Genomic DNA, 12,365 nt, shown 5'->3' with positions numbered 1-12,365 from the left:
AGGTTATTAATGTGGTTGAGATGTGGTGGGTGATTTGTGTTGAGATGTGGTGGGTTATTAGTGTGGTTGAGATGTGGTGGGTTATTAGTGTGGTTGAGATGTGGTGGGTTATTAGTGTGGTTGAGATGTAGTGGTTTATTAATGTTGTTGAGATGTGGTGGGTTATTAGTGTGGTTGAGATGTGGTAGGTTATTAATGTGGTTGAGATGTGGTGGGTGATTTGTGTTGAGATGTGGTGGGTTATTAGTGTGGTTGAGATGTGGTAGGTTATTAATGTGTTGAGATGTGGTGGGTTATTAATGTGGTTGAGATGTGGTAGGTTATTAATGTGGTTGAGATGTGGTAGGTTATTAATGTGGTTGAGATGTGGTGGGTGATTTGTGTTGAGATGTGGTGGGTTATTAGTGTGGTTGAGATGTAGTGGTTTATTAATGTTGTTGAGATGTGGTGGGTGATTTGTGTTGAGATGTGGTGGTTTATCAATGTTGTTGAGATGTGGTGGGTTATTAGTGTGGTTGAGATGTGTAGGTTATTAATGTGGTTGAGATGTGGTGGGTGATTTGTGTTGAGATGTGGTGGGTTATTAGTGTGGTTGAGATGTGGTAGGTTATTAATGTGGTTGAGATGTGGTGGGTTATTAATGTGGTTGAGATGTGGTAGGTTATTAATGTGGTTGAGATGTGGTGGTTATTAATGTGGTTGAGATGTGGTAGGTTATTAATGTGGTTGAGATGTGGTGGGTGATTTGTGTTGAGATGTGGTGGGTTATTAGTGTGGTTGAGATGTGGTAGGTTATTAATGTGGTTGAGATGTGGTGGGTGATTTGTGTTGAGATGTGGTGGGTTATTAATGTGGTTGAGATGTGGTGGGTTATTAGTGTGGTTGAGATGTGGTGGGTTATTAGTGTGGTTGAGATGTGGTGGGTTATTAGTGTGGTTGAGATATAGTGGTTTATTAATGTTGTTGAGATGTGGTAGGTTATTAGTGTGGTTGAGATGTGGTGGGTGATTTGTGTTTTGGTTGATGTCATTTCTGCCCTGTTTGGAATCATGCCCTGGGTCCCATTTTGGTGGATTATTCGTGTTTTGGTTGATTGTAGTGGATTATTAGTGTTTTGGTTGATTGTGGTGGTTATTAGTGTTGTTGAGATGTGGTGTCTGTATTTCCTGTATCCAGTAGTTTATTTTAGCTCTTGTATTGATTTACTGAATTATCTTGTTGTGAGTTGTTTGTTCTCAGGGCACCATTGTGAATGAGACCCTGGTCTTCATTGGGCTCCCCTGAATAAATATACAATGTAAATGTCACGCCCTGGCCATAGAGAGGCTTTTATTCTCTATTTTGGTTAGGCCAGGGTGTGACTAGAGTGGGCATTCTAGTTTCTTTATTTCTATGTTTTCTATTTGTTTTTGGCCTGTGGTTCCCAATCAGAAGCAGCTGTCTATCGTTGTCTCTGATTGGGAACCATACAGCCTTTTTCATGCAGCCTGTTTCCCACCTGTGTTTTGTGGGTAGTTGTTTTCTAGCTTTTTTACCTGTTTTGTGCCTGACGGAACTGTTCGCTTTCTTTTGTATTCGTTATTTTTGTTTGAGTGATTCTTGACAATAAAGATCATGAACACTTTCTATGCTGCGCTTTGGTCCACTCTTCCTTACGACGACAAGCATTGCAGTAAAAAATATGTTTTTGCTCTTTCTCTCTCTCTCTCTCTCTGGTAATTTCATGTCATTTCAGCAAGCCATGACACCGACCAATGCAGATTGTTCTAAAATTGTTTCTGTAGTTAGAAACAGAAAACATTCCTTATTTTAGTTTGGTTAGAAATCCACAACATCCTGTCTACTGGAGAGTATTGGGTTTGCCTGGTTCGGATGTTTTTGTTTGTTTGGAATCAGTGGATCCCATCCTGACTCACTGTCTGGTTCCCATCAGCCTCCTCGAAGTACGTCCCGAAATACATAGCAGAGCATTGGGATCATTTAACTGGTCTGTTGCCACAGTTCAAAGGCAGGATTTGCAGAGATTGATTTTCTCCAGATGGATATAGCTGCCCTGGGTCATGTCATTATGCCCTGGTTTAAACACATCATTATGCCCTGGTTTAAACCCATCATCATGCCCTGGGTCATGTCATTCTGCCCTGCTTTAAACCCATCATTATGCCCTGGTTTAAACCCATCATTATGCCCTGGGTAATGTCATTCTGCCCTGGTTTAAACCCATCATTATGCCCTGGGTCATGTCATTCTGCCCTGGTTTAAACCCATCATCATGCCCTGGTTTAAACCCATCATCATGCCCTGGTTTAAACACATCATTCTGCCCTGGTTTAAACCCATCATCATGCCCTGGTTTAAACATCATCATGCCCTGGTCTTTATTCATGCCCTGGTTTAAACCCATCATCATGCCCTGGGTAAACATGCCCTGGTTTAAACCCATCATTCATGCCCTGGTTTAAACCATCATCATCATGCCCTGGTTTAAACCCATCATTATGCCCTGGGTCATGCCCTGCTTTAAACCCATCATCATGCCCTGGGTATGTCATTCATGCCCTCATTCATGCCCTGGTTTAAACCCATCATCATGCCCTGGTTTAAACACATCATCATGCCCTGGTTTAAACCCATCATTATGCCCTGGTTTAAACCCATCATCATGCCCTGGTTTATACCCATCATCATGCCCTGGTTTAAACACATCATCATGCCCTGGTTTATACCCATCATCATGCCCTGGTTTAAACCCATCATCATGCCCTGGTTTAAACCCATCATCATGCCCTGGTTTAAACCCATCATCATGCCCTGGTTTAAACCCATCATCATGCCCTGGTTTAAACCCATCATCATGCCCTGGTTTAAACCCATCATCATGCCCTGGTTTAAACACATCATCATGCCCTGGTTTAAACCCATCATCATGCCCTGGTTTAAACCCATCATCATGCCCTGGTTTAAACACATCATCATGCCCTGGTTTAAACCCATCATCATGCCCTGGTTTATACCCATCATCATGCCCTGGTTTAAACCCATCATCATGCCCTGGTTTAAACACATCATCATGCCCTGGTTTAAACCCATCATTATGCCCTGGTTTATACCCATCATCATGCCCTGGTTTAAACCCATCATCATGCCCTGGTTTATACCCATCATCATGCCCTGGTTTAAACCCATCATCATGCCCTGGTTTAAACACATCATCATGCCCTGGTTTATACCCCTGGTTTAAACATCATCATGCCCTGGTTTAAACCCATCATCATGCCCTGGTTTAAACCCATCACCCATCATCATGCCCTGGTTTAAACATCATCATGCATCATCATGCCCTGGTTTAAACCCATCATCATGCCCTGGTTTAAACATGTCATCATGCCCTGGTTTAAACCCATCATCATGCCCTGGTTTAAACCCATCATCATGCCCTGGTTTAAACACCATCATCATGCCCTGGTTTATACCCATCATCATGCCCTGGTTTAAACCCATCATCATGCCCTGGTTTAAACCCATCATCATGCCCTGGTTTAAACCCATCATCATGCCCTGGTTTAAACCCATCATCATGCCCTGGTTTAAACATCATCATGCCCTGGTTTAAACCCATCATCATGCCCTGGTTTATACCCATCATCATGCCCTGGTTTATATCATCATGCCCTGGTTTAAACCCATCATCATGCCCTGGTTTAAACCCATCATCATGCCCTGGTTTATACCCATCATCATGCCCTGGTTTAAACCCATCATCATGCCCTGGTTTATACCCATCATCATGCCCTGGTTTATACCCATCATCATGCCCTGGTTTAAACCCATCATCATGCCCTGGTTTAAACACATCATCATGCCCTGGTTTATACCCATCATCATGCCCTGGTTTAAACCCATCATCATGCCCTGGTTTAAACCCATCATCATGCCCTGGTTTAAACCATCATCATGCCCTGGTTTAAACACATCATCATGCCCTGGTTTATACCCATCATCATGCCCTGGTTTAAACCCATCATCATGCCCTGGTTTAAACCCATCATCATGCCCTGGTTTAAACCCATCATCATGCCCTGGTTTAAACACATCATCATGCCCTGGTTTAAACCCATCATCATGCCCTGGTTTAAACCCATCATCATGCCCTGGTTTAAACCCATCATCATGCCCTGGTTTAAACACATCATACTGGTCAAATAGCCTAACCTAAATGGCGCGCAATCAAATAAAGTAAAATGGACAATATGGATAATCAGCATACTCACAACTGCTTTCCAGGAATTTCACCCCGTTGGCTAAATTGTCATGATCAGTGGTTTCAAGGTTGTATCAGTCCACTTTTGATGAGCTGATTATAGCAAAAACTAAAGTACTGAATTTTGCGCTGTGAAAACACATTGCAAATAGGCTCAGGATAACTGCTGATAAAGTTAGGTAGCTGATAGCCTAATTGTTTACAGAAATCAAGACTAATAAAGCAAATGCAACAGCCTGTACAAATGGTGGGCCTAACACATGGATGGGCATTCATAAAATTACGTTGCAGTTGGACAGGGTAGGTTACACCATTACATTACATTTAAGTATTTAGCGCAAACCGAAACGTGTGGATGTCTTTTGGGTGTCTTTTTTGGTCCTGTCTGGACCAGCAGTCTTTTTTGGTGCCATCCAGCCTGGCCTCCATTTCCACGTTCACAGACGTTGGTTTTTGGTCCTCTCAGGGCTAGTCTTAATTTGGCCCAAACATAGAGGTTTATGTTTGGTTCGGATTCGGTGTGGTCCGGACCGACCTTGATTTCCACGTTCACAGACGTTGGTTTTGGTCCTGTCATGTTTAGGTTTATGTTTGGTTTGGATTCGGTGTGGTCCGGACCGACCTTGATTTCCACGTTCACAGACGTTGGTTTTTGGTCCTGTCATGTTTAGGTTTATGTTTGGTTCGGATTCGGTGTGGTCCGGACCGACCTTGATTTCCACGTTCACAGACGTTGGTTTTTGGTCCTGTCATGTTTAGGTTTATGTTTGGTTCGGATTCGGTGTGGTCCGGACCGACCTTGATTTCGTGCAGACATAGACGTCTACATATTACGTCTTTTCAACTTTAATTCAGAAACTAAAATTAACCTAATTTCAACGTCCAGAAAATACATATTTTCAACGCCCTGAAAATACATATTTAGTCTATTCCGAACATTGAAATCAGGTTAATATTCGGTTCTGGATGAAAGTTGAAAATACATATTTTCAACATTCAGAACTGAAAATGAACCTGACTGGCAGGCAGGAGTATGGTGAGGACGACGAGCATCCACATGAGCTTCCCTGAAACAGAAATTCTTCAGTTGTGCAAACCCCCAGTTTCATCAGCTGTCTGGGTGGCTGGTCTCAGATGATCCCGCAGGTGAAGAAGCCGGATGTGAAGGTCCTAGGCTGGCGGGAGTGTGAGAGAAATAAAGTGTGAGGTTAATCTGTCCAATGGGGCGGACTCTTACTGAAATGAAAGTATGGGTTGCCACGGATACTAAGAGGCCTGACAAACGATGTCCCTTTATGTTGCTTATTTTATGTTGGTCTAATGATTAGCCAGGGCTATGCATTCATTTTCCCTTTCTTTTTCTGACTGGTAGACAGGCAGGCTGCAGAAAAGGGGCAGGTTTGGGCAACAGATTGTAGTGCCTTGAATGTCCTCTTGCTTATCAGTTTCATGCCTGGCATTTCTCTCTCTGTGTGTCTCTCTCTCTCTCCATCACTCTCTCTGTGGCTCTCTCTCTCTCTCTGTGTGTCTCTCTCTCGGTGTCCCTCTCTCTCTGTCTCTCTCTCTCTCTCTCTCTCTCTCTCTGTCCCTCTCTCTCTCTCTCTCTCTGTCTCTCTCTCTCTCTCGGTGTCCCTCTCTCTCTCTCTCTCTCTCTCTCTCTGTGTCCCTCTCTCTCTGTGTCTCTCTCTCTCTCTCTGTGTGTCCCTCTCTCTCTGTGTCCCCAGCGTTGGTCGTTTTTCCTTTGAAAAGAGGGTGTAAAGAGGGATAGAAGGACAGTGTGAAAAGGAAATGTAGATGAAAAAAAAGCTACCTTGGCTGATGACTCATAGAAATAGAATATAACTATATTTACATACTCTGAGTGAACAAAACTTTAGGAACACCTTCCATGTTGTGTTGCACCCCCTATACATCACATTTTTATTCTGTTTCATACTCTACTCTCTCCCTTTCTGTCTACATCATTCAGTCACATTATTTTCTTATCTCTCTCTCTCTTTCTATCGTTCTCTTTCCATTTCTTTCTCTCTCTCTTCCCCTCTCTTTCTCTCTCTTCCCCTCTCTTTCTCTCTCTCTTCCCCTCTCTTTCTCTCTATCTTCCCCTTCTCTCTCTCTTCCCCTCTCTTTCTCTCTCTCTTCCCCTCTCTTTCTCTCTATCTTCCCCTTCTCTTTCACTTCCCCTCTCTCTCTCTTCTTTCTCAAGCTTCTATCATATCTCACCTCTCTGTTAAAGTATAACAATATGGGGCACCTAACCCACTCACAGGATTGGTTAACTCTTGATGTCCCTCATGTCTCTACCAACCAATCAGCCTTTAGTTAATGCCCCCCCCCCCTGTTTTGAATAATTTAAAAACCTAATTAAATCTTGATCTAATTGTGCCAATGGGGCAGTTTAGAACACTGATGAGGGATGAATTTACTGAGGTTTTCAAGTGTTTTGGTTGGATGAAAGTGCACAGTGATCTTGATGCTCCTTTCCAATAAATCTCCCGGGTCTGATTCTGGTGACATGTTGATCGATACTTGGCTGCCGTTTGACGACAAAAAAAGTAATTGAGCTATTTTGCCCGTAATAATGTCATGTAGGCTCCACCAGCACTGTATCTGCCAGCTGTTGACTGGAGCGCCCTGCCAACACCAGAGTGGACACGCTCTCTATTTAACGTGTTGTGAGAAAACCATCAGTACTGTTGACAATAGAAACCCATTTAACTTTGTCTTTTTTATTCAGTAAAAAAATGCAAAAGGTATTTTATGTACATTACGTCATCACACACAGCCTTTTATCCCTACAAGTGACTGATGAAAACACATCTCTGGTGGGACAAATGCGCAGGTTTTTATGCAGATTCTGTCGCCAATTGGATGGAATCCTGGCTAATGGGAGACGAAGTGAAATTTGCCTCTTAGCCTCCAACCACAGAGCTAATCTAGGAGTTAACCTAGCTTCAGACAGCAATATGAAGTACTCTAAAACTCTGTGTGTTCTCTCCTGTGTCTATAGCCTCTGAGCGTCTGACAGAGGAGCAGGCTGAGGACCTGATCTCCTGGATGAGAAACAATCTGGGAAACAGAGTCACCAACATCAAGGTACTGGTACCCTACCATCACTATCTACACTAGTCACCAACATCAAGGTACTGTTACCCTACCATCACTATCTACACTAGTCACCAACATCAAGGTACTGTTACCCTACCATCACTATCTACACTAGTCACCAACATCAAGGTACTGTTACCCTACCATCACTATCTACACTAGTCACCAACATCAAGGTACTGTTACCATACCATCACTATCTACACTAGTCACCAACATCAAGGTACTGTTACCCTACCATCACTATCTACACTAGTCACCAACATCAAGGTACTGTTACCATACCATCACTATCTACACTAGTCACCAACATCAAGGTACTGTTACCCTACCATCACTATCTACACTAGTCACCAACATCAAGGTACTGTTACCCTACCATCACTATCTATCACCAACATCACACCATCACTATCTACACTAGTCACCAACATCAAGGTACTGTTACCCTACCATCACTATCTACACTAGTCACCAACATCAAGGTACTGTTACCATACCATCACTATCTACACTAGTCACCAACATCAAGGTACTGTTACCCTACCATCACTATCTACACTAGTCACCAACATCAAGGTACTGTTACCATACCATCACTATCTACACTAGTCACCAACATCAAGGTACTGTTACCCTACCATCACTATCTACACTAGTCACCAACATCAAGGTACTGTTACCCTACCATCACTATCTACACTAGTCACCAACATCAAGGTACTGTTACCCTACCATCACTATCTACACTAGTCACCAACATCAAGGTACTGTTACCCTACCATCACTATCTACACTAGTCACCAACATCAAGGTACTGTTACCCTACCATCACTATCTACACTAGTCACCAACATCAAGGTACTGTTACCCTACCATCACTATCTACACTAGTCACCAACATCAAGGTACTGTTACCATACCATCACTATCTACACTAGTCACCAACATCAAGGTACTGTTACCCTACCATCACTATCTACACTAGTCACCAACATCAAGGTACTGTTACCCTACCATCACTATCTACACTAGTCACCAACATCAAGGTACTGTTACCCTACCATCACTATCTACACTAGTCACCAACATCAAGGTACTGTTACCCTACCATCACTATCTACACTAGTCACCAACATCAAGGTACTGTTACCCTACCATCACTATCTACACTAGTCACCAACATCAAGGTACTGTTACCCTACCATCACTATCTACACTAGTCACCAACATCAAGGTACTGTTACCCTACCATCACTATCTACACTAGTCACCAACATCAAGGTACTGTTACCATACCATCACTATCTACACTAGTCACCAACATCAAGGTACTGTTACCCTACCATCACTATCTACACTAGTCACCAACATCAAGGTACTGTTACCCTACGTTACCATACCATCACTATCTACACTAGTCACCAACATCAAGGTACTGTTACCCTACCATCACTATCTACACTAGTCACCAACATCAAGGTACTGTTACCATACCATCACTATCTACACTAGTCACCAACATCAAGGTACTGTTACCCTACCATCACTATCTACACTAGTCACCAACATCAAGGTACTGTTACCATACCATCACTATCTACACTAGTCACCAACATCAAGGTACTGTTACCCTACCATCACTATCTACACTAGTCACCAACATCAAGGTACTGTTACCCTACCATCACTATCTACACTAGTCACCAACATCAAGGTACTGTTACCCTACCATCACTATCTACACTAGTCACCAACATCAAGGTACTGTTACCCTACCATCACTATCTACACTAGTCACCAACATCAAGGTACTGTTACCCTACCATCACTATCTACACTAGTCACCAACATCAAGGTACTGTTACCCTACCATCACTATCTACACTAGTCACCAACATCAAGGTACTGGTACCCTACCATCACTATCTACACTAGTCACCAACATCAAGGTACTGTTACCATACCATCACTATCTACACTAGTCACCAACATCAAGGTACTGTTACCCTACCATCACTATCTACACTAGTCACCAACATCAAGGTACTGTTACCCTACCATCACTATCTACACTAGTTCCATTACCCTGATCACTATAACCCAGTGGGGAACGGTCCAGGGCCTCTTCCGTGGTCTTGTGTGACTGATTTGATCCAGCCTATATATACAGTAACTACTGGCTAACTGGACTTTGGTACTGTATGTAAGAATCAGTCCATTAGTAAGGTTTCCTTTGCTTGTCTGTGACGGCTCATTCTTCACCTTTGACCCCCTGACCTCCAGGTGACCCCTCGTCTGGATACCCACCCAGCCATGATCACGGTGCTGGAGATGGGTGCCGCACGCCACTTCCTGCGTACCCAGCAGATGGCCCGCAGCACAGAGGAGAGGGCCCAGATACTGCAGCCCACCCTGGAGATCAACGCTGGGTACAGGAGGGGGAATGGAGGGATGGAGGGGAGAGGGATCTCTAAATCGATGCATTTTATATGTGCAAATCCATAAGTTTCAAGTTTTATTTGTCACATGCACAAGTGAAATGCTTAACTTGTCAGCCCTTCCCAACAACGCAGTATTCAATGTCAAAATAGTAGTGTGTTGATTTGTGCTTGTCTCCTGCTCTCCCTTTCCTCTGTAGTCATGACCTCATCAAGAAGATGCACTCACTGAAGGAGTCCGACTCTGCACTCGCACAACTGCTGCTGGAGCAGGTAGATCACACGATCCTGGATCACACGATCCTGGATCACACGATCCTGGATCACACGATCCTGGATCACACGATCCTGGATCACACTCCCTACACTTTGGGGTCTGAAGCCATATCAAGCTGGGACCAGGGTTTGGGCCCATTCCATTTACAGTGTAATTTCAGTTTACTTCCTGAATTGTACTGAGTTGAAATGGAATTTACCCTCAACACTGGTTGAGACACAAACATTATCAGCACTTTAAAAAACATGGTAGTTAGATTCTATGGAAATGGGGCTCTTCGGGACATTCATAGTTCTCTGAGCTTAATGGCAATCTGTTTTACTCTTATTTGTGTCAGTTTCATTCTCATACCTGTTGTGTTCGGACTCCTAGATGTCAAACTAAGATGAAGCCTTGAGACGGTGGTATTAGACCAGTCTTGCATGTGTCTCTAACCCCTTCTGATCCTTGACCTCAAGATCTACGACAACGCCATGATCGCAGCGGGCCTCAACGACGACCCCCGACCCATGATCGCCCGCCTTAACAACCTGCTGACCAGAGCGCTGGAGAAACACTGAGACGTCACGGCCGTCAACTGTAGGCCCTATACACTACAGTCACTGCCTGCTTTAACTCCCCATCTCCCCAACCAACTGTCCTACTGGTCAGGTCACTGTAGGCCCTACATAGACACGTGACCTGGCTCTACATGCTGCAGATACTACCCCATCAACAACACACGGCTCTGGTGGCCTTTCCACATTCACGCCTGCCCATCTGTACCCCAGAAAAGTCCCTTCAATACCAACGGACTGTTGGAGGAGAGCAGGGAGGCTTCGGCCTGCTCAGAGACCTGAAAATGGAGGAGACGGACACGACTCAAGCTGTGGATGTGTGTGTTTCTCGGACTCTCCAGCAGTGTTGACTCATGTTGTGTGTGATGACGAGATATTTATCAGACTGTTCCATGAGCAGAGTGGAAACCCCAGATCTGAAGAATGGGTTAGGGCTTTGTAAAGTCGTATTGACATTGGGACTGGTGTAATGATTGTACACATTTCCATGACGTGCAGATTACTAGATGACCGTTCAATACAATCGTTACTGTTGGCCCTCTTTTTTTCTTCCTATTTTAGTTTCTGTCATCTTGATTCAGGTTCCTCATTTTTTTGTACCATTTTTTTGTTACGTGATATTTTCCTCCCAGCTATTCCTCAGATATGATGGTTGGCAATCCCAATATTAGAGCCATAGATTCCTGTCCTTCAGAGAATAGTATTCAAACTGACTGTAAAGACTTATTTTTACAATTAGATGTGTTGCTGGGAGAAAGGTGTACGAGATTGTATATTACCATCTGTGTGGAATTTGACAAATGTCTTAATTCGGTGCCCAAGTTATCCATAAAATATTATTAGTTATCCATCAAATATTATTAGTTATCCATCCAATATTATTAGTTATCCATCCAATATTATTAGTTATCCATCCAATATTTTTTTTGTACCTGTTAACAAAGGCTGACATCGAAGAAAGAGCGCGTCTAATACTCAGATTGTAAAGTATGATACTGATGTATTGTGAATAAAACCCATTTCCTGAACCCTGTGGATTGAAACAGATGTTACAGGCCATTTCTGATTGAGTCACCATCTGCAGAGATGACCGTAAATGCGCTATCTGTGGACGTAGAGGAAAATGCCTTTAAAAGCTGAATTGTTGGCTGTTCAGCCTGCTGCTCTATGGAGTGAATGTATCTAAAAATATCACACTCAAATAAGAGGGACCAGGAAAAAGACATTTTAATACCATGTGTAGATGAGGCAAAGCTTCATCAGATAGTGATGGGATCTACACCCTTGCCGAAGCACTTTCTCAAAAAATGTCCATCCACTTTCTCAAAAAATGCTTCGGCAAGATTAAAAACTGTGACACCTCTTGTTTTTTCACATATTTAAAGGTAGTACACTGAACAAAAATATACACATGTAAAGTGTTGGTCCCATGTTTCATGAGCTGAGGTAAATAAAATCCCAGACATTCTCCATACACACAAAAAGCTTATTTCTTTCAAATTTTGTACACATTTGTTTACGTCCCTGTTCGTGAGCATTTCTCCTTTGCCAAGATCAGGGCAGCCCAACCCTCTTCCTGAGGATCTACCGTCCTGTGGGTTTTCAGCCCAACCCTCTTCCTGGAGATCTACCGTCCTGTGGGTTTTCAGCCCAACCCTCTTCCTGGAGATCTACCGTCCTGTGGGTTTTCAGCCCAACCCTCTTCCTGGAGTTCTACCGTCCTG

At 43.4% G+C, this 12,365-nt stretch overlaps 1 protein-coding gene across 1 annotated transcript; it reads left to right on the top strand.

Annotated features, from left to right (window-relative positions):
• The first annotated feature begins 9,016 nt into the window (after positions 1 to 9,016).
• LOC118371728 (heat shock protein 75 kDa, mitochondrial-like) lies at positions 9,017 to 11,669 on the top strand. The gene is made up of 4 exons (XM_052519515.1): positions 9,017 to 9,036; positions 9,653 to 9,798; positions 10,008 to 10,080; positions 10,543 to 11,669. The coding sequence occupies exons 2-4, from the start codon at positions 9,683 to 9,685 to the stop codon at positions 10,642 to 10,644; spliced, it is 291 nt and encodes a 96-aa protein (XP_052375475.1). The 5' UTR covers positions 9,017 to 9,036; positions 9,653 to 9,682; the 3' UTR covers positions 10,645 to 11,669.
• The last annotated feature ends 696 nt before the right edge of the window (positions 11,670 to 12,365 follow it).

The sequence above is a fragment of the Oncorhynchus keta genome, chromosome 5 (assembly GCF_023373465.1).
Source record: "Oncorhynchus keta strain PuntledgeMale-10-30-2019 chromosome 5, Oket_V2, whole genome shotgun sequence".
NCBI classification, from domain to species: domain Eukaryota; kingdom Metazoa; phylum Chordata; class Actinopteri; order Salmoniformes; family Salmonidae; genus Oncorhynchus; species Oncorhynchus keta.
This window is presented reverse-complemented; position numbering and strand designations above follow the sequence as displayed.